Source organism: Hylobates moloch, unplaced genomic scaffold, assembly GCF_009828535.3.
Source record: "Hylobates moloch isolate HMO894 unplaced genomic scaffold, HMol_V3 SCAFFOLD_1, whole genome shotgun sequence".
Taxonomy (NCBI): domain Eukaryota; kingdom Metazoa; phylum Chordata; class Mammalia; order Primates; family Hylobatidae; genus Hylobates; species Hylobates moloch.
Window position 1 is genome coordinate 45177220 of NW_026652276.1, and position 22700 is coordinate 45199919.

A 22700-nucleotide genomic window follows, 5' to 3' on the forward strand; every position below is an offset into this window, starting at 1 on the left:
AACTCTGCTTCCTGTGAATTCTTTTGCAGGGAGCTTCTGTTGCATGATGATGGCATGGCTTCATAGAGCTGAGCATGGGCACTCTTCTGAGTGTGAGCTGGTTTTGGCTCATGCTTGAGCCTATCTGCCTACCCCATAGGTTGAGAAAGTAGTGAGCAATTTATAGGCCTGCTGTCCTGTCTATCCAAAAGCTCATGGAAACTGACTTCTTTTTACCAAAATATCTGGCTAGTCCCAGATTTTTAGGTAAAGCAGATTTCTTCTGGTCCCCTCAGCCTTGATCAAATCTTGTCAGCACATGACTAATACAAAGAAAAGAAGAGGTGGTGGTTATGTCAGGCAAATGGGAGCAAGATACAGCATTTGATTTAACGTCGGCAGGGCTTCCCTTGACTCCATTATGTCTCTAACTTGTGCTATTTGGTTCCAGGAGCTCGTGTAAATGCCAAGGACAACATGTGGCTGACTCCACTGCACCGGGCTGTTGCTTCCAGAAGTGAAGTGAGTGATTACCGTATTTAATCTAATACCTACTGTGCCTAGAAAAAGAAAAATTCTTGCTAGTGAATTAAGAATCCTTACTGGTAAGCAAAAGGCTTTTACCTCTAATGTAAGAAGGTACCCAAAATGAACAGCTGTTCATTTGAGTATCTCCTGCATGCCAGACATAGTGCTGAGTGGGGCTGGGAAGTGTCTGGGGTAGTTCAACATGGACAGCATGATCCTGAATTTCAGTGAGTTCTCAGCCTGGGGAGGAGGCAAAGCAGAAAGCAGATCAGTACAGGATCATCATTGACTTGCAGGAGAAAGCAACTAACTGCCTGCTTGAACAGAGGAAATCTTCCAAGAAGAGATGTCAGTTGAGCTGGTCCTTAAAGGATGAGTAAGGACTTAGCAGGCCAGGAGAAGGAGGGAGGGCTGAGGCAAGAAAGTGAGTGAATGGGGGCCTCAATGAGGTATAACTGGAACTCAGGCTATAGTAGAAGGTAAATCTGATAGTGGAGGTTGGGCCAGATGGCAGAGGGGTTGGAATCCTCTGAGCAATGGAGAATGGTCACAGCAGGGGAGTGATATGCTCAGATCTGTGTTTCAGAGAACCTTGGTGGTGGCAGCATGTGAATGGGCTGAGGGGGAGGGGTCTCAGCAAGGAGCGCCAATAAGAGACCAAAAGAGGCCTGAAGCAGCTGGGATGAGGGCATAAAGCTGAGTCCATGATTTGAGAGCTCATTAGAGGTAAATCTGGCAGGATTTAGTACCTAGTAGGGGTGAGGTGGGAAAGAAGCTGGTAGGTAAATGGTGATGCTGTTAACAGAAGAGGCACAGAGCAGGGGAGCAGGGGCCGGGAGACTGGTGGGTCCTGTTTGCTAACGCTGAGTTCAGCAAACATGTCGTTGGAGTGGGAGCTCCATGAGGGCAGGGATCTGTACTTTGTTCCTGGATGTATCCCAAGCCTGGTACATTCTAGGCATCCAAGAAATAATTTGTTGTTGAATGCTGGAAATTCGGGTGAAGATGACTGATAGATTATCTGTAATTATTTACACAAGTCTAGCACTCAGGGACAGGGAGGATGATCATCAAACCATGGTAAATGCATCAGGTAGCTCAGGGGAAGTATAAAGGATGAGAAGATCAATGTGAAGGCGGGGGTGGCAGGGAACCCTGGTGAATGTCAGCCTTGAAGCCTGGTCAGAGGAGATGCCCATTATCCAGGGATACAAGAGGTTCAAACCTTGTATGCACTTGGTGCTGGATGACTGACCTCCATAGCTGAGTTTACCAAATGCAGCTTCACCTCTGCTGCTGGAGAAGGTGATGTTCTCCAGGTACACCTAGGAGCAAAAGGTCTTGCTGAGAATGAATATACAGAAGTTGCAGGTGTCTTTGGCCATTACTGGTGTCAGCTTTTCCTCTTTGGCAACTATCTGGAAATTTCAAAATATACTTGGTAGGTGACAGCTTAGTAGTCATAGTTTTTCTTGCTGCGCTTTGTGATTTTAGTAGTTTTTAAAAGGGGTTGGTTTTGTTCTCCTTCCAAATATCCCGCATGGAGTGAGAGAGGTCAATAATCCTAAATTGTCTGGCTCAGACCCTGGAGAATTCAGAATCTTCTCATGGTCCCACATTTTATTTCCGTTTTGTCTGGGAAAATGAGGGCAGTGAGCTGACTGAGTGGGTATTACCAGCTTCATGAGACCAACCCCTTCATAGAGGAGTATTTCCTGGCCTTTTAAGACCACTTGGTCTTTAGTAAATTTAAGTGTCTCTTTAAAAATATGTATGGATTTATTTCCTCTTTAACAAGAACCAGGTCTTTTTAGTTGGGAAAATAATTCAATATGAACCTCCTATATGCCAGGCACCTTTTCTCTGTAGCTGATGGAGCTACAAAAAAAAAAAACTAAGACCCATGGTCTCTGCCCTTAGGAAGTGTGTAGTCTAGTGGAAAAGAAAGACGCAAAAAAGATGATTTCATTACTCTGTGACCTTTCCCAAGTGATCTCTACCTTTGTTAGCTCAACTCGCTTCAAACACTTCAATCCTCAAAACATCCATTTTCCATCAACAACCAGTCTGCATTCTGTAAGTATCTTTAGTGTGTTTGAATCCAGTCAGCCTAATGATGGACTGACCTTCCTATCTGAGAAAGGCTTTTGTTGCTTCTCCAAGTAACCAGCTCCCTCTGTAGGTTTGCAGGGAGGAAAAAAGAATCCCTTGCCAGGTAGGAATTAAATGCAAACAAACCCTGAATTGTAAATAATTGGGTCACATATGAGTTCACGATGTCTTCATATTAGTATCTGTCACAGCAAGTCGGACAGTTTCTTATTAAAATTGGAGTCTCGGCTGGGCGCAGTGGCTCATGCCTGTAATCCCAGCACTTTGGGAGGACGAGGTGGGTGGATCATGAGGTCAGGAGTTCGAGACCAGCCTGACCAACATGGAGAAACCCCGTCTCTGCTAAAAATACAAAATTAGCTGGGCGTGGTGGCACATGCCTGTAACCCCAGCTACTCGGGAGGCTGAGGCAGGAGAATCACTTGAACCTGGGAGGCGGAGGTTGCAGTGAGCTGAGATCACGCCATTGCACTCCAGCCTGGGCAAAAAGAATGAAACTCCATCTCAAAAAAAAAAAAAAAAGAAAAAGAAAAGAAAGGAAAAGAAAATTGGAGTCTCTGTAACCATTGTGAGAGCTGACAGTGGAGAAGACATCTTAACTCCAAGCACATTGCTGTTCTGTGGAAGTCCTAAATTCAGATTTCCTTCTTCTTTGAAATTTAGTCCTATTGCCATTATTTTAGGCCTCTCCTAACTAATAGTTGGGGAAAATAAAGTAGATTTGAGGGGAAGAAAAGAGAAGGTTTGGACTGGTATTTTGGAATTTAACTGTTAGCACTTGTCAAGATGGATATATGGTTTCAGCTGAGAGCTGGCACAGGTCCATTTCTTAGATTGGTAAGCACTGATATTACATGGCCATGTGTTTAAAAACCATTTCTTCATTGAAAAGTTTATAAACTCTGTACTGTCTGTCCTCAAAGCCTATTTGCTTATAAAATACAGGTAATTGATCTCTCAGGGTTCAGGGTTCAACCAGGGAAGCAGAACCACCATGAGAGATACAGAGCAAGATATTTATTATAGGAATTAGATCTTACACAAGTGTATAGGGCTGCTGTGGTCTATGTAAGGCTATCACCTTGGATTCTGTGAGGCCCTGAAGTCACTGTAGGTCAGCAGAGTCTACAGTGGAAAAGCTGGATGTAAAATGGGGGAGATCAAGGACAAACTGGAACTGAGGTCTGTCTAACACTGCCTCCAACATCATGGACATGGGTGACTTGCAGAAGGAGTTGTGCATGCACCTGGCCCAAGAATTGGAGAACTGAAGGAGATGCAGCAGGATCTGAAGAAGCATCAAGCCAGGCGCTGCCCCTTGCCAACGTGGTGATCCAGCCGATTAGTGTCATCGTGTGAAGCTGCAACACTAGCTGGTGCCCAACAGCATACCAGTTAGGCTGCAGTTTCACTTATGCCTTCCAAAACTCATCAGATATCTCTTGTGGCCAACCCTAAAGGGAGTACTACAGGGAAAGGAATTCTGGGAAATGTAGTTCAACTCGGCCGACTTGGCACAATACAAAACTACCATAGAAATTGCTGTTCTATTTGAAGTAAAAAGATCTTCTAGACAGTAAGCTCCTTGAAATGTATGCCATGCCTATTGCTTGCCATTGTATTTCTAGCATCTTGCCTAGTTAGAAAAGAATTTTTTTTGAGTTAGTTATTAAAGACTGGGTTTTAAATTTAAGCTATAATAATTTTCTTTGTACAACTGGTAAGATAGAACTGGTATATACCATATCAGAATGTTGATGGTAATAATCTTTTATGCATGCAGGGTGAACAGAGTTGAAGCATGTTTATGGGAATGTGTACACTAAAAGCCAACTAAGCCACTGAAACCTGCAAAATCAAGGCTGGTTTCACAATTGCATATAACACAGATATCAATGTAAGTCAAAATTTTGGAGGCTTGTTTTCATCCAGGCAAGATTTATGTTCAGATTTCTGTGTCTGGAAAAATAAGGTGCATTGCTAAGTTCATTTCCTGAGTATGTTAAGCAATAAGGGTGTCAGATCATAATATTGATTAAATATGAATCCATGCCTGACATTTTGTCCTCCATAGACAAGAAAGTAGATCAAGACATAATCATACCCCTTGAAAATCTCCCAAAATATAACTGAGGTCTAGAGATAAATCTTGAAGACTTACGTGATGCTGATCAGGCTGTCTTGTGTGTTCTCTTCTAGACCCAATCCCACGACCCTTTCCTACCCCCAACCTGCTCCCCACATCTGGCACATCTGGGATTCCCAGGTTGGAAACAGCTTGGAGCCCAACAGCACTGTCTCCTTTTTGGCTCCCTAAGGGCTTCTCTGAACTCATTCTCCATTTTTTTTCTGTGTACTCCCTAGGCTGTGAAGAAAGGAAGAGAGGCCCTTACTAAAATATTAGAGAAACATCTTTTACAGTGCCAGCTAACATAGATAAGCAAGATTTGGGGCTGCCAGTGGGAATATTTTGAAGTGTTCTTGTGAAGCCTATTTCATATTATTTCCTGTGTTCAGCTTATTCTTGCTTTTTTTTGCTTTTCTTTCTTGGAAAAGAGCAACTGTAGGGGAAAGGAATGAAATGTACACAAACCCAGAAAGTCTAATGCACGTTTATGGAAGCCCACTTGGTAGAAGGCATTGTTAAGTGTGCTACAGGGGCCCTAAAGTGTGTACAAAGTGTGGCTTTTAGTTTTAGTATACAGTATTTGGGGAGATAACCAGGCATGCAGGCTGCTGTGGCCTATGTACAGACGTGGCTGGCCCGTCCCAGGTGCCCTTTCTGCTATAACCAGTTGAGAGGAGCATCAGAGGAGAATTGCTGAACTTTTCACATCTCCATTCTAGAGACTGTCTTTTGGTTAGAAAAGTTAAAAATGGTTGTATCTTATCTTTAGAGTGTAGGAGTGAGGACACTGTGTCCGTGTAAGTGTTGTAGTTATGAGTATTTATTAAGTACTTACTGTCTGCTAGGCAGTATGCTAAGGACTCTCTGTATATTATTCTCTTTTAACCTCTGATCCACCCTTCGAGATGGATGCTATTGGCAATACTAATTTAGGCAATGTAATCTCAGAAAGTTAGTAGGGAGCCAACGAAGTCGATGTCACAGCCAGAAAGTGGAGGAAAGTGTGACTAGAGAAGCTGCCTGCTTAACCACCATTCTGTGCTGCTTTCTTCAATTCCCGTTGGCACCCTTATGGAGCCTGTTCTAGCCAATAAAGCACATCTATTTTTGGCTTCTGTGCAGACAGAAGACCCAACTGGTATACAGATCTTTCCCAGAGCTGAGCAGGATAAGCATTTTATTTTATAGTTGAAATTTAAAAAACTTATGTTCTACCCTTTCCTCTAAAAAACATGATCATTATTGTGGGCTTAATGCTAGTAGACAGGAGAATTGGAAACATTATATGGAAGAGTAGAATGTTATTGCCTTCTTTAAATTATCTTCATGATTATAAAAAGTTGTTCATGTATAGAATATAGGTCATACCTGGAAAAGGAAGAAAGTAGGCATTTTATAATCTATTAAAATGTAGATGAGTGGTACCCAGCTTTAGTGCATTTAAATTATCTGTGGTGTTTGTTGAAACTACCTGTTCTAAAACCTCACCCCTAGTGATTCTGAATGAAGCCTATGGTTAGGCCCAGAAATTTGCCTTTTCAAAAGAAGATTCTGATATGTCATCTACATGCCACACTTCAAGAACTGAGATTAAACACTGGTCATACTTTAGTGTCTGCCCTTCCTAATGGTTAAAGTCAGCACTTCTTAAATAGTTCGCTTAGAATTCTTTCATATCCCAAAGTCTCCAGCAAACTGCCTTTGCACTCCTAGTTCTTAGAATAATTGTGCTCTAATAATAATTAAAATAATGGGTGAGTTTTTTTGGCGCTTGGTACTTTGGTACTTTTAGAGGAACAATCCCATTAATTGAGCAAATTGGTTGCACATCAATTTATACAATTCTTACAGAATATGAAATTGCTATGATTACAGTAATATAGCATAAGCCTTCGGAACTTAAGTGCAGCCTCAGGGACATCAGTCCATAGTAATGTAAAATTAACACTTACAGATTATTACAGACTTTGCTGATGATTACAGCAATATATTTATTCTACCCAAATTTATTGAATATACACTATGTGCAAAGCAATTGCCAGGCTTTGTGGAGAGTACAGACAGTTGTATAACATTTAGACCCTTATCTAAAGCAACTTGTAATTTATAAAATGACATTGCTTATGGCTGCAGGGACTATGTGTAGTCATAAACAGTTACTTTTCCGTGAGTAATTTATGACCACTGAAATGCAATGCACATTTGAGAGTAAAGAAACAAATATTAAGGATTATAGTTTCTAAGACACATGCCTCCTATTCTCATCTTTTCCATGTGCCACAGTGTATGTTTCTACTTCTTATTTCAAGGTTGAAGTGGCCTTTTGTTAAATAAAAAGAGTCGTAAAAAGTAGAAATTGACTGACTCGCAAATGCCATGTCCAGTTACCTCCCATATGACATCCCATGACAGCTCCTCCTTTCTATTATTTCTGCATCTTATATAGGATGGCCTGCTACAGGGTGTCATCCAACAAGGACTACAGTCCTAAAACAAAATGTTAACTGGGCTGATGCGTCCATTTGGGGGAAATACCAGAATCCTCACAGGTGTTTGTTCATTAAGAAAGAAACAAAGGGCCAGGTGCGGTGGCTCATGCCTGTAACCCCAGCACTTTGGGAGGCTGAGGCAGGCAGATCACTTGAGGTCAGGAATTCAAGATCAGCCTGGCCAACATGGTGAAACCTTGTCTCTACTAAAAATACAAAAAAATTAGCTGGACGTGGTGGTGCATGCCTATAATCCCAGCTGCTCAGGAGGCTGAGGCAGGAGAATCACTTGAACCTGGGAGACAGAGGTTGCAGTGAGCCAGGTTGGCACCACTGCACTCCAGGCTGGGCGAAAGAGTGAGACTCTGTCTCAAAAAAAAAAAAAAAAAAAAAGAAACAAAGGCTTTGAAGGAGCATGATTCACAGCGTGCCTGTGCACTGGGGCTGGACTGTGAGCTTTTATCTTATCTGTTGTGAAAAGAGTAGGTGGTCAGAAACTTTTAGGGCAATTTGATAATTTCATGCCCATTAACTTTAATGATAAAATAATTACATTAATTACATTTATAGTTTTTATCTTGTTTTTATTTCATTTTGTTATTCTACTGATTACTTTTTATTGTATTTTACAAAAGTATTGGCTCAAAAGTGATGGATTTGAAATAATAACTATTTTTAGAAAACTGGTTCTTGGCTGGGCGCGGTGGCTCACGCCTGTAATCCCAGCACTTTGGGAGGCCGAGGCGGGCGGATCACGAGGTTAGGAGATTGAGACCATCCTGGCTAACATGGTGAAACCCCGTCTCTACTAAAAATACAAAAAATTAGCCGGGCATAGTGGCGGGTGCCTGTAGTCCCAGCTACTGGGGAGGCTGAGGCAGGAGAATGGCGTGAACCCGGGAGGTGGAGCTTGCAATGAGCCAAGATTGCACCACTGCACTCCAGCCTGGGCGACAGAGCAGACTCCGTCTCAAAAAAAAAAAAAAAAAAAGAAAACTGGTTCTTTACCACAGACGGTTTGAAAAGCACTGTTAAAGAAACTTGTCTTGATGGATTAAAGACTTAAATGTAAAACTCAAAACTATAAAAACTGTAGAATAAAATCTAGGCAGTACCATTCAGGACACAGGCATGGGCAAAGATTTCATGATGAAAACACCAAAAGCAATTGCAGCAAAAGCAAAAATTGACAAATGAGATCTAATTAAACTAAAGAGCTTCTGGACAGCAAAAGAAACTATCATCAGAGTGAACAGGCAACCTACAGAATGGGAGAATATTTTTGCAGTCTATCCATCTGACAAAGGTCTAATATCCGGTCTACAAGGAACTTAAATTTACCAAGAAATAAAAAACCCCTTTAAAAAGTGGGCAAAGTACATGAACAGACACTTCTCAAAAGAAGACATTCATGCAGCCAACAAACATGAGAAAAAGCTCCATATCACTGATCAGCAGAGAAATGCAAATCAAAACCACAATGAGATACCATCTCACACCAGTCAGAATGCCAGTTATTAGAAAGTCAAGAAACAAGAGATGCTGGTGAGGTTGCAGAGAAAAAGGAAAGCTTTTGCACTGTTGGTGGGAATAAATTAGTTTAACCATTGTGGAAGACAGTGTGGTAACTTCTTAAAGATCTAGAAGCAGAAATACCATTTGACCCAGCAATCCAATTATAAATCATTCTATTATAAAGATACATGCATGTTTATGTTCATTGCAGCACTATTCACAATAGCAAAGACATAGAATCAACCCACGTGTCCATCAATGATAGACTGGATAAAGAAAATGTGGTACATATACACCATGGAATACTATATACACCATGGAATACTATGCAGCCATAAAAAGGAACAATATCCTGTCCTTTCCAGGAACACGAATGGAGCTGGAAGCTGTTAGGCTTAGCAAACTAACTCAGGAACAGAAAACCAAACACCGCACATCCTCACTTACAAGTGGGAGCTGAACGATGAGAACAGAGGGACACATGAGAAGGAATGACACACACTGGGGCCTGTCAGTGGGGAGAAGGGAGGGAGAGCACCAGGAAGAATAGCTAACGGATGCTGGGCTTAATAGCTAGGCAATGGGTTGATCTATGCAGCAAACCACCATGCACACATTTACCTATATAAACTGCACATTCTGCACATGTACCTCGGAACTTAAAATAAAAGTTGATAAAAAAAATTTTAACAGAAAAAAAAGAATCTTTTCTTGATTCAGGAAGTGTTCAGCTTCCCTACCCCCACATTAGTTTCTTTTTTACCTTGTATATTTCTGCCAGAGCAAGCTCCTGGGTATTAATTTTTAGCCAATATGTGATACAGGAGAAGGCAGACTTCTTTAATTAAAAAAAAATTAATTCCCTAAATAGCCATCAAGTTACTCCCTTGTAAAACCAAGTTAAAGAGCTTCCAAGCTTAAAACTTTTAAAAGAGAAATGCAGTTTTTAAAAAGGTAGTTATCTGTTTTTAATCAAAGCTTTGTTTTTGCCAAAATATTATATTAAATTTCTATTATATGTATTAAGCCAGTGTAGCAGACTAAAACTTTAGGATTTAAAAATGTAAATAACTAAGGAGAATTAACTGTTGAATCTGTTTATGTCAGGATGCTTGACTGAGACTACTCACTGAGTAAGCCTAGTAGAAAATAGCCTGTTAGAAAATGCATGAGGCCATAAGTCAGCCAGGCTGACAGGTCATTGCCCTGGACTTCCGTCATCTTGCCTATAAAATAAAGCTGCCTATGAAATGAAGGGGTCAGCCCAGATGAACCCTAGGGCTTTCTCCATTTCTAATATTCCATATGTCTGTGAATTTAATTCCATAATCATTTTAAACTACTGTTTTTGTTTTTGTTTTTGTTTTTTTTTTTTGAGACAGGGTCTTGCTCTGTTGCCCACGCCAGAGTGCAGTGTCATGATCACAGCTCACTGTGGTCACGTCAAACTCCTGAGCTCAAGTGATGCTCCCACCTCAGCCTCCTGAGTAGCTAGGACTTAGAGGTCCACAACACCACTCCCAGTTGGTGCAAAAGTAATGCGGTTTTTGCCATTAAAAGCAATGCAATTACTTTTGCACCTGTATATATGTTTGTCGATTTTTTTTTTCTTCGTTAGAGATGGGGTTTTGTTATGTTGCCCATGCTTGGCTTCCGTGCTTTTAAGAGCTGCGTGGATGACTCCATTGCATAGCCAGGGTTGAAAGTCATAGATGAAGAGGTTAGGGAGCTGACTGGGCCAATAGAAGAAAAAACGTGGGAGGCCCAGTGAAGGTGAAGAAACTCAACAATGGCAAAAGAAGTGACCCATTATAACGTGGAAAAGATGGAAACAACTCATAGCTTTAAGTTGAGATGGTAACAGAGATGTTACTTCCCATTTTGACCACTTATTGATCACATGATGCTGAGGGTTAAGATGTTGGCAGAGAGAACCAAAGATTTATAAACTGATCCAAGAATGTCTGAGGCCTTTTTGTCTATGGATATTTTACCCTGGTATGCACACTTGCACGTGGGTGTTCTCATTTGGCCTAAGATTGCCTTCTACATTGTAAGCATAACATCATATACTTAGAAGGTTTATTTGATTTTAGACATGTGCCGGGGCTCTTGGCTTGACAAAGAAAGGTAAAGTGATTCTGTCTTTATCTGTGCCACTCTTTTGATCTTTATCAAATATTAGCTGGCTTGTCTGGAGCCAGCCTGTAGGGTCGGGGAGCCTTTCTCTCCATAGTTCCGGGGTTTGGTGAAGCATCTTACACCAGTAAGCATTGATTGAATGTCTGTCAGTGACCTCTGCAAACTCTGCTTTTGTTGTAGGAAGCAGTACAGGTTTTGATTAAGCACTCAGCTGATGTCAATGCAAGGGACAAGAACTGGCAGACCCCTCTTCATGTGGCAGCAGCCAACAAGGCTGTCAAATGTGCAGAAGTGATCATTCCCCTGCTGAGCAGTGTCAATGTCTCTGACCGAGGGGGGCGCACAGCCTTGCACCATGCGGCTCTGAACGGCCACGTGGAGGTGGGTATTTTTTTCATTCAGAATTGGAACACTCCCTCCAGGCACTTTCAGCCACAAGTGGAAACTGATCTTCTTGCTAAGATTTTAAAGAATGTGATGAAAATATTTGTACACCGAACCTTCAGCATCTATATCATTCTCAACTTTAGAGCCACAATGAATTGAAAAAGTAGGCTGTCACTTCGATCTTTTCCTTTGACACACATGACACAGGTCCTGCTCTGACATCATATTTCTACTTTGTCAGAACTCCAGATCTCTCACCTGCCTTTAGATTTCATGTTAATTTGGCTCAGATCATCTGCAGGCAGTGAGGAGGGCTCACCATTACAGAATGTATGCTTGATTTCATTGTTGGTTATCTTTCAGATGGTCAATTTACTCTTGGCCAAAGGGGCAAATATCAATGCATTTGACAAGAAGGACCGGCGTGCTCTGCACTGGGCAGCATACATGGGTAAGGATTCCATGCATGGAAAGCAAAGTACCGATAACCTTAACTAAATAAGCCATGGGTCTCTCGTTGACCATGTAGGTTTTCTCCAGTCTGACTTCTTTTCAAGCTTGGGTTGCAATTGAATGAAGATTTGGTTGATTTTACTGGGATGCATAGTGTGCTCCAGTTCGGGCAGTTGCTTTGTCAGATATTTATTTATCCTACAAAAAGAGGAGGAATGAATCATGGCTTGGGCTTCTTTGAATGTAATGTGCTTCAGTCTGGATTGGAAAGCTGCACAGATTGTGCTTATTTTAACTTGTCATGGCAGTAAAATAAGGTGTTTTAAAAAGAAAGAGCACTGGCTAGGAAAGCAAGAACACAAATTCCATTTGTCTTTTTAAATGTATAAATATTTTTGAAAGAAACAAGAAGAAAGGAAGAAAAGACAAACCTCTGGCTATTTTATAGGTGGAGGGCACCAGAGGCACTGGTGATTATCCTGATAGTCCACTGATGACAAAACTGAAGCCTGCAGCCCTCATTTCTGCCCACTTGGGAGAGGTCACATTTCTACGTTTTTCCTTTTCACTTTTGTTGGCAAATCCCACTGACAAATGATAGATCTCACAGAGTTTATTCTAAGTGTAGACTTGCGGGAAATGAAGAACTAAGATATTTCCTTTGTGTTTCTAATTGGAGAACATCCTGCCATTAGAAAAATAGACAGGATTCTATCAGCACCAAGTTGTAAACAACCTGAATGCCCATCCACAGGAGATTGTTTTGGTAAATTCTGGAAGATCCACACAAGGGGACACTTTGCAGTAACTACAGTGATGAGTCCATGAGTGTTTATTAACACAGAGTCTGTGATATGTTAAATGAAAGCATATTATAAAACAGTATAAATAATATAATCTCATTTTCATTGAAAAATCTGTACAATAACAAACCTGGAAAATACTATATGCTAAAATTTTAATTGATTGTCTCTGGAGATTTATGATTGTGGATGATTTTGGTTTTCTTTTAATACCTTTTGGCCTTTCTGAATCCTTTTTAACAAGCATATGTGCCTTTTATCATCACTTTAAAAATTAACATTAATTATAGGGAGAAAGAGTAGGTTGGGGCAGGGATGAAATAAATTATGTGGCTAAAGATGGGTCTGAATGAATCCTTGGGCTTAAAAAAACAGTCTTAAACTTTTACAAGCATTAGCATGTTGTTTAAAAAAAAGTTGACTGGATTTTTGAGTTGGCTGAAGCATATGAAATGACTGCATGGCACCTGCAGGACTGGAGCCAGTGACTGCAGGAGACAGCTGTGTAGGCTGAACACACACTAAGCTAGTGTGGGTAGGACTCAAAGAACGCGAAGTTTCAAGCTTGTTCTCTGCTGATGTATATACAGTTAAAGCATTTGGATAAATGACTCTAAAGAAATCAAATCATTGTTTTGTGTGCTATCAGGATACAAATAGGAATAATAGGCAAAACCAGGGCAAATAGCTTAAGATAGCACCACTAATAATCGAAAAAATTTTTTTCTACATACAAGTCTTGAAGAGAAAAGAGTCAAATTTTAAATTAACAAGCCAATACTTTCCGCCCACCCCAACACACACACAAAGTCCTGGAGTCAGTACTTGTCTTCTACCCTTCAATTTTCAGCCATATTTAGAGCAATGATCCTGAAGCATTGAACAATCTTCAGTCCCGAAATAAAGGTCAAATATGCTTGTTTGTTTGTTTATTTATTTATTTATTTATTTTTTATTTATTTTTTTCGAGACAGAGTCTTGCTCTGTTGCCCAGGCTGGAGTGCAGTGGCGCAATTCCGGCTCACTGCAAGCTCCGCCTTCCGGGTTCACGCCGTTCTCCTGCCTCAGCCTCTCTGAGTAGCTGGGACTACAGGCGCCCGCCACCACACCCAGCTAATTTTTTTGTATTTTTAGTAGAGACGGGGTTTCACCGTGGTCTCGATCTCCTGACCTCGTGATCCGCCCGCCTCGGCCTCCCAAAGTGCTGGGATTACAAGCGTGAGCCACCGCGCCCAGCCTCCTATTTATTTATTTTCTGAGACAAGTTCTCGCTCTGTTGCCCAGGCAGGAGTGCAGTGGTGCGATGTCTGCTCACTGCAGCCTCCGCCTCCCAGATTCAAGCGATTCTCGTGCCTCAGCCTCCTGAGCAGCTGGGACTACAGGCATGTGCCACCACACCCAACTAAGTTTTGTATTTTTACTAGAGATGGGGTTTCACCATGTTGTCCAGGCTTATTCTATATATAGTGAATTATGGAACAGAGTAAAATATTGTAGAAAAAAATGCTAACAGGAGCTAAAACTAGAAGGGTTTTCTGTTTGGCCTCTAATTCATGAGGATACTTTTGAGCCATATGAAATTGCCATTTTTGTGGGTCCAAATACAGTTGAGCAGCAGTAATTTTATATGATTAAACAATAATCTGGGGTCATTCTCATTGTTTTTTTTTTCTTTTATCAGTTTTTCCGAACTGAATTGTCATTGTTAAACTTTTCAGTGAGGAATGGCAATTGTTTTCAAAAGCATTGCTTTCATTTTAACACAACATTTTTTAAGGCTGTCTACTAATACCTTGGCAAAACCTCACCATTATTCAGTAGCATGGTAACAAGCATCACCTAGATCTCCTTGAAGAGAAGGCTCACATATGAATCATCTTTTTTCTTCCCACAGCTTTTACATTATGCCTGACTATAGGAGGTACTCAATAAATATTTGTTGAATAGTTGCCATGAACCAGCTTTTTACAAATAACTCAGCAAAATACTGGTGGCAATAAAAGCTAATAGTTGATAATTTAGGTGAAATGAATCAGCAAATTGTCCTATAAAGGTTAACGATGTTTTCTGCTGCTTTGTTTGTAAAGGCCACCTGGATGTTGTGGCATTGCTCATTAACCATGGCGCAGAAGTGACCTGTAAGGATAAGAAGGGTTATACCCCTCTGCATGCTGCGGCCTCCAATGGACAGATTAATGTTGTCAAGCATCTCCTGAACCTGGGGGTGGAGGTGAGCTATAATGAATGCATCACTGCATGGCCAGTGTATTTGTGAGATTTCTGTTATTCTAAAGTTAAATCCTGTTTGCACTTTAATTCAAGGGCAGGGGAGTTGTTTTCTAGCATCCTGTCTTTTGAGTTTTTGTGGGCAACTGATGAAGGGCAGTGGGGGCATACACTAAGCAGAGGAAAACTGGAAACTGAATAACTTTCTATATCAACATAGATAAATATATAGACATAAAGATTCTATGTAATATATATTAACCAGTTGTTCTTAAAGACTGGCCAAGGTTCTGCATCCCACCTTCCAAATATAGCCTTCTAAGTCATGACTTACAGCAGAAATGAATGAATAAATGGCAGAGACAAACAGCAGCAATATCTACTCTTGAGCTGGAGAAGGTAGACTGCTGCATTCTCCTTCTGCTGGTAGAACAGGAGCAGTGATGAGGCTGGAACATCCTGTCCCCCAGGAAAGGAAAACCAAGTTGCATCATTATGGAATACCATAATGATGAAACCAGGCACCCAGGGCAGGTCTCAGAAAGCAATAGAGAGCCACGGACAAAACACACCTCCTGACGGCACCACTGCTCTGCTACTAAAATGCAACCTGGTGAGGTGTCGGACTCCAGAGCAAAACAGAGAGTGGGTTCTGACCCGCCTTCCATGTTTATGCTCCACAGCCACCTCCCCTGCCATCTCCGCAGCCACTTCCCCTGCCATCCCCCACCATTTCTTGAGGTTTGCTGTGCCCCAATCCTAGAGTGTGGGACTCTTCGTTCTCCTCTGATTTACTTCTCTTTTGGTGTTTTGAAAACAGCTTTGCCCTTCACCTTTTATCCCTTTGTTAGCTGAAAAATACCTCTCCCCAGGTTGAAACTTCTCTGTCTCCAGTTCATTTTTTGCCACACTGACTTTTTGCTGATCTCTACCATGGGGTGACAAGCATTCCCAAGATGACCACACTGGGGCAAGAGTAAGCTCTGAACAATTATATTGGCGGATGGCTATTTCCTTTGTCTAGCCACAGCCATTATGCTTTTTGTGGAAAATGGAGTAAACTGGCTCCAGTGACTTTAATCACCCTGTGTTGGACTCTTTTGCAGATTGATGAAATCAATGTCTATGGAAATACAGCGCTTCACATCGCCTGCTACAATGGACAGGATGCTGTGGTTAATGAGTTGATTGACTACGGTGCTAATGTGAACCAGCCAAACAATAATGGGTTCACCCCTTTGCATTTTGCTGCTGCCTCCACTCATGGTGCTTTGTGTCTTGAATTGTTGGTAAATAACGGGGCGGATGTTAACATTCAGGTATGACATGCTTAGTCTCAGTGTTGAATGCCTTTGCATTGAGCTTCTGTTTGAGCAAAATCAACTGCTGCAAATTATACCATGTTTTAGTGGGTTGGAACCCTGAGCACTTTGACTCATATAGCCTTGTCCTGGATTTGGAGGCTATAAAAAAAGTTGTGTGGAGGCTGTGGCGGGTGGATCATGAGGTCAGGAGTTCAAGACCAGCCTGGTGAAGATGGTGAAACACCATCTCTACTAAAAATACAAAAATTAGCCAGGCATGGTGGTGGGTGCCTGTAATCTCAGCTACTCAGGAGGCTGAGGCAGAGAATTGCTTAAACCCGGGAGGCAGAGGTTGCAGTGAGCTGAGATTGTGCAACTACACTCTAACTTGGGCAACAGAGCAAGACTCCATCTCAAAAAAAAAAAAAAAAAAAAAAAAAAAGTGGTGTTATTTTTCTCCAGGAGTGGTGATATCAGCTGAAAGGTACCAAGGCTCCAGCCATGTGTTCTTGTTAGCTTAGTGAATGTGTCAGGACAAATACTTGGTCTCTAGGATATTGATCTGGCCCAGAAGCTAATACTGAGGTGAATGTTGAGCTGATAGGACAGTGTTGCTAAGAATTCAAAGGGCCTAATAATGACTGTAGGCATGTTTCCAACTCCAGTGTGGGTTTAGAGCTTCTCAGATACCTTTCTTTCTCTTTCTTTCTTTCTTTCTTTCTTTCTTTCTTTCTTTCTTTCTTTCTTTCTTTCTTTTTTTCCCCCTCTTTTCATGGATTTTGCCTTGTACCCAGACTGAAAAGGCTGACTTGGTTGGTTCAAGTGATTCTTCTGCCTCAGCCTCCCCAGTAGCTGGGGTTACAGGCGTGTGCCACCACGCCCAGCTAATTTTTTGTATTATTAGTAGAGATGGTGTTTCACCATGTTGGCCAGGCTGGTCTCAAACTCTTGGCCTCAAGTGATCCACCTGCCTCAGCCTCCCAAAGTGCTGGGATTACAGGTGTGAGCCACTGTGCCCGGCCAATACCTTCTTAAAGCAAACCCCAGATAGTGACTTCAGTGATGTAGCACTGAGCTGGTTGTCACAATCATTCCTTTATTCAGCAAATTTACTAAGGACTACCCAGTGCCCTCTGTTTGGTACTGAAAGAGTGCTCCAAGATGAGATTCAGTCTCTGCCTTTAAGGAACTTACAGTGTGGTAGGGAGGTAGCATGCACTCAGGTAATCATGAGCAAGAGAAGATATGATGAGAAGAGTCATAAAGCATTGCAAACTGTAAGAAGCAATTGTTGACTTGTTTTCTGCTTGGGAATAAAAAAATGGAGATCCATTTTGAGCGGCGACTTGGAAGATTAATGTAGTTGAGTCGAGGAGGGATAGAGATAATTTGAGAGAGAGTATTCCAGACAGAACAGCATGAGCAAAGAGGGGTGGGAATTCTGGATAGGAAAACCTCTAGGTAACTTGTCAGCTTGCCATGTGACAGCTAACCAAGGGGAGCTTATCACGCAGCATTCATAATTTGGGTGACATCCCTTGAATGTATTTAGATTGTAGCAGAATATCTTAAGCTGTGCTAGGAGACCTTTTATTCAACCCAGGCTTCCGTTCTTCCCAGCACACAGGGATCCTGAAGCAAGGTCCCAGTGTATTATGTCTCTGGTTTTGAAAAATATGATTTCTAAGGTGTAATTTCAAGAATATCACATCAATCTATTTTAATAACCTTCTCTATTCACTATTAAAATCTTTTATTTTTTCACAATTTCTAATAGTGGTGAAAGATGTGACAAATTTTCAGAATAGCAATTGATTGTATCAAATAGAGTACAATTTTATGAACATGTCAAGCGTGGTGGCTTGGCCTGTAATCCCAGCTGCTTGGGAGCCTGAGGTGTAGGATTCCTTGAGCCCAGGAGTTTGAGATCAGCCTGAGCAACCTAGTGAGATCCTGTCTGTAAAAAGCTTCTTTATTTTCAATTGTATGACAGAAAGGAGCCAGAAATGAGCTGAAATGTGATTTGACCAAGGAAGAGGACTCATCTACTGGATGATTTTGAGCCCAAGGAGCTTGGGCCTCTCCAGGCTCTGCAGGCCACTAATCATTCTAGGGGTCATATGATCAGACCTGAGCATTAAAAACAGTAATCCCATCACAGAACACCAAAGGCAGGAAAAAAAAAAAGGAAAATAATCGTATATATGACTACAAAAAAGTCTTAAACATTTATATAACAAAACAACAACAACAAAACCTCTAACATGAAATTAAAATAAGAAAAACTTAGGGAAAATTTTCTTCAATATACATAATAAGCAAATAGTTAATATGCTTGATATATAAAGAGCTCATGCAAATCAATAAGAAAAAGTGATCACTACTAGAAAACATGGAGCAAAAGTCAGATCACAAGAGAGACAATAAAAAATACATTAAGCCTGTGAAAAACTGGTGTTACTGGTAATTAGAAAAATATGAACTAATACAAAAACGTACATTTGTGTTAAAGAATGGCAAATATCAAAATGGCTAATAACACCTAGTATTATCAATGAAAAAATTAAAATGCAATAAAGAAATATGATCTCTTTTTTAATGCTAAAATGTTATGGTTATGTGTATAGATGATGCAAAGAGAGAGAAAATTCTCTGGAGTATGTACCAATATGCTAGCAACAATTATCACTGCAGAGAGACAAAATTATGATTTAGGTTTTCCTTCCTTCCTTCCTTCCTTCCTTCCTTCCTTCCTTCCTTCCTTCCTTCCTTCCTTCTTTCTTTTCTTTTCTTTCTTTCTTTCTTTCTTTCTTTCTTTCTTTCTTTCTTTCTTTTGTTTTTGAAATGGAATTTCGCTCTTGTCGTTCAGGCTAGGGTGCAATGGCAGGATCTTGGCTCACTGCAACTTCTGCCTCCTGAGTTCAAGTGATTCTCCTGCCTCAGCCTCCCGAGAAGCTGGGATTACAGGCACCTGCCACCATGCCCAGCTGATTTTTGTATTTTTTGTAGAGAGGGGTTTTTGCCATGTTGGCCAGGCTGATCTCTAACTCCTGAGCTCAAGCAATCCACCCACCTCAGCCTCCCAAAGTGCTGGGATTACAGGTGTGAGCCACCACGCCTGGCCTTTAGTTTCTTTTTTGTGTATTTGCTTTTGTCTTCTGATTGTGATACAATGAGAATTTAAAAAAATTATTTTTATTATTATTATTTTTTATTGAGACAGGATCTGGCTCTGCTGCCTAGGTTGGAGTACAGTGGTGGGATCTTGGCTCACTGCAGCCTCCGCCTCCCAGGCTCAAGCCATCCTCTGGCCTCAGCCTCCCAGGTAGCTGGGATTACAGGTGTGTGCCACCACGCCCTGCTAATTTTTGTATTTTTTTTTTTGTAGAGACGGGGTTTTGCCATGTTGCCCAGGCTGGCCTCCAACTCCCGAGCTCAAGCGCTCTGCCTGCCTCAGCCTCCCAAAGTGCTGGGATTACAGGCATGAGCCACTGCACCTGGCAGAGCATGTTATTTTTATATCCAGAAAAACAAAAAAGCTATTTTCACTTTTGAAAAGAAGAAAACCCAGGTATAGTGGGCCTGGAGAAGAGCTGATTAGTGGATAACTAGAAATCAGTAAAACTGGCATTGGTAAGAGGTAATAAGAGAACAGGGGAACGGGACTGAAGGGAGAGGCTTTGCAGAAAGAAAATCAGCAAGACTTGGTGGGACATGAACTGGAGGAGTTGAAGACTAATGTAAGGATGGAAATGTGGCAAAGAGGCCAGGCGTGGTGGCTCATGCCTGTAATCCCAGCACTTTGGGAGGCCGAGGTGGGTGGATCACCTGAAGTCAGGAGTTCAAGACCAGCCTGACCAATATGGTGAAACCCTGTCTCCACCAAAAATACAAAAATTGGTCAGGCGCGGTGGCTCATGCCTGTAATCCCAGCACTTTGGGAGGCCAAGGCAGGCAGATCACGAGGTCAGGAATTCAAGACCAGCCTGACCAACATGGTGAAAGCCAGTCTCCACTAAAAATACAAAAATTAGCTGGGTGTGGTGGCGCATGCTTGTAATCCCAGTGACACAGGAGGCTGAGGCAGGAGAACTGCTTGAATCCGAGAGGTGGAGGTTGCAGTGAGTTGAGATCCCACCACTGTACTCCAGCCTGGGCAACAGAGCAAGACTCTGTCAATAAATAAATAAATAAATAAGTAAATAAATAAAAAAGGAAGGAAGGAAGAAAGAAATCTGGTGAAGAAAGATGGTACATCAGCGTAGTTAAGTGTTCAGTTCTGGGGCCAGACTGCCTAAATTCCAATCCTAGCCTTGACTTTTAGTAGGTATATAATCATAACAAGCTCTCTGTGTGTCTCAGTTTATCTGTAAAATTAGGGAAACAATAGTATCTTCTCCATGGAACTGCTGTGAACATTAAACAGCTTTATCATAAATCATGTAGAATAATATCTGCCATATGATAAGCACTAGAAAAATAGATGATATCATTAATGTTCATTAAGAAGGATGTCAGGAGGAAGAGTAGGCTTAGGGAGTTAAACCAATACATTTAGTTTTTGAAAAGCTGATTTTTACTTTTTGGTGTAGCCAATCTGAGAAGCCCAATAGTGTCAAATGTGGTGTTCTAGCATGGGAGACTGGTAGAGAACAGAAGAAAAAACGCAGATTGCTTTATTCATGTAAAGGTGATTGTTGAAACCAGGAGAAAGGGACGAGACCACCCAAGGAGAGAGTATGTAATAGCACGAGTACAGAAAGTGAGACAGCCCTGTACTCTTAGCATCAGGAGGAGGAGAAAGAGCCAGAGAAAGGGATGAAAAAAGGAGTTAGAGGAGACAGGAAGGAGTGTCGTGTTTTCATGAAGGTGGAAAGCAGACAAAAAAGAATGGGGGCATCAAAGAGACCAAGGAACTGTCGTCCGAGGTTGGGAAGGAGTCTTTGTGTGAGGCTGAAGTCGCAGAGTGTGGTGTTGAGGGGGCAGGAAGCACACGGGTCGTCAAACTGCCAGCGTTCCCAAAACTGTAGACATCTGTCTTGCCATCCTGGTATCTGAAGGACATCCTGTGAATCCTTCAAAGGAAGGGAAATTATTGGAATTTAATAAAGGCGCTCTCTTTACCAACCTCCACTTAATTAATTCACAGAGTTGTCTGATGCGCTTCATTACATCTGTAAAACATGCCACTGATGCTCTCGGTGTGCCCCATACCTGAGGCTAGAAGGCTACTCTCTGGCACACCTGCCTACTGCTTCCAGTTAACTGACCAGTGGTCAGTTCAGATTGGATAAGGGACTTCAGCTGCTGTGATACATTGTTTTTTTTTGCAGCCCCTTCTTCCCTTCCACGAATGGAGCTGAAAAGCATAATTCCTTAGTTTTAATATTTATTTTTTTCCTGTGGACTGCTAATCATAAGTAGAATATAAGAAATGCCATTTTAAAACTCTGAGATTTGAGTTTATTATGATTGAATCTGTGTAAATAGGATTTTGAATCAAATCTAGCCTTCATTCTCAGTCTCCCTTCATCTATTCTGTCTGTATCCTCCGATTTCCTAAATCTTTTTCAATCCTCCTTAGTTATTCCAGATCCACTCTGGATGCACGGATCATCTAACATTTCCGTAGAGCCATCCTGTCTGACTCTGGAGGTAGCTGTCTAATTAAAGTTGTTATCTCTCTGTACCACATTGCTCCTTGGATTTTGAAAGTGTTTGTAGATTGCAAGACAATTTGTATTTGTTTAGATTTTCCAAAGGTTGAGGGAAATAGCATATTGAAATGCAGCCAGCACCTATCCACATGTTCACTTTGTTTTCCTCTATTCTCACCAAACAGTAAAAGTGATGTCTTCATGAGCAATTAAAAAATGGATGGGAAGAGGAGGAGGGTTGTATGTTCAGCCTGCATTTCACAGTTCCTCATTTTGCTTAGATTGATTTACTCTGGTCCTGTTTTTTGACTTCATAATATGAGTTTAATTGTGATAAAATAAGGATATACTTTACTGATACAATAATCCATTGATGTTTTACTTCTAATTTGTAAATAGGTAGAACATGAGAAAGTATAAAATATTTTTTCTTCCGCATTAAAGACCACATTGTAATTTCTGTAGCATCTCAAGGCTCTTTTAGCAAGCATTCAAAGTAAGCGTTAAAGAAGGCACTAGACAGAGCTGTGCTGGATACAACTTAGAAAGACAGACTCAGAAATTGCCATTGCCAGGTTTTCTACCTCCTGGTCACTGACATTTAGCCTGTGCATGGTCTCAATTCTTTTCTGTCTGCGGGCTCTTAGATCATTTAGCTCTAAGAGATGGGAGTTGAAACATGTCTGCTTGAAGTGGACCAGTTCCCTTCTCTATATGTACCAGGACCAAATTATGGAATAGGTTGTATTGGAGAAGTTGAAGGTGAAAACTGGAATGGGCAAGAGTAGGCAGTGATAGGGACACGGTACTTAGAACTTTGTATAAGTGAGGGAAAGGAGAGGAATGAGTGAGCCAACCACGTTCCATCTCTCTTGCCCTTAGAACCATACAAAACAAAACAAAATAAATGGACAATGTGTGGCTTTTTCACACCAGTATTTTAGGAGGCTCTTGCATTGAATTGGGAAGACTTATTG

General features: G+C 41.3%; 1 protein-coding gene across 4 annotated transcripts in view; it reads left to right on the forward strand.

Annotated features, from left to right (window-relative positions):
• ANKRD44 (ankyrin repeat domain 44) overlaps nucleotides 1-22700 on the forward strand; it is a 324166-nt gene that overhangs the window by 171721 nt on the left and 129745 nt on the right. For all 4 annotated transcript variants that reach the window (XM_032755076.2, XM_032755077.2, XM_032755080.2 and 1 more), the window contains exons 4-8: nucleotides 431-501; nucleotides 11074-11274; nucleotides 11644-11731; nucleotides 14624-14766; nucleotides 15869-16081. In XM_032755076.2, the coding sequence (XP_032610967.1) occupies nucleotides 431-501; nucleotides 11074-11274; nucleotides 11644-11731; nucleotides 14624-14766; nucleotides 15869-16081 (716 nt within the window). The remainder of the gene's footprint in view (nucleotides 1-430; nucleotides 502-11073; nucleotides 11275-11643; nucleotides 11732-14623; nucleotides 14767-15868; nucleotides 16082-22700) is intronic.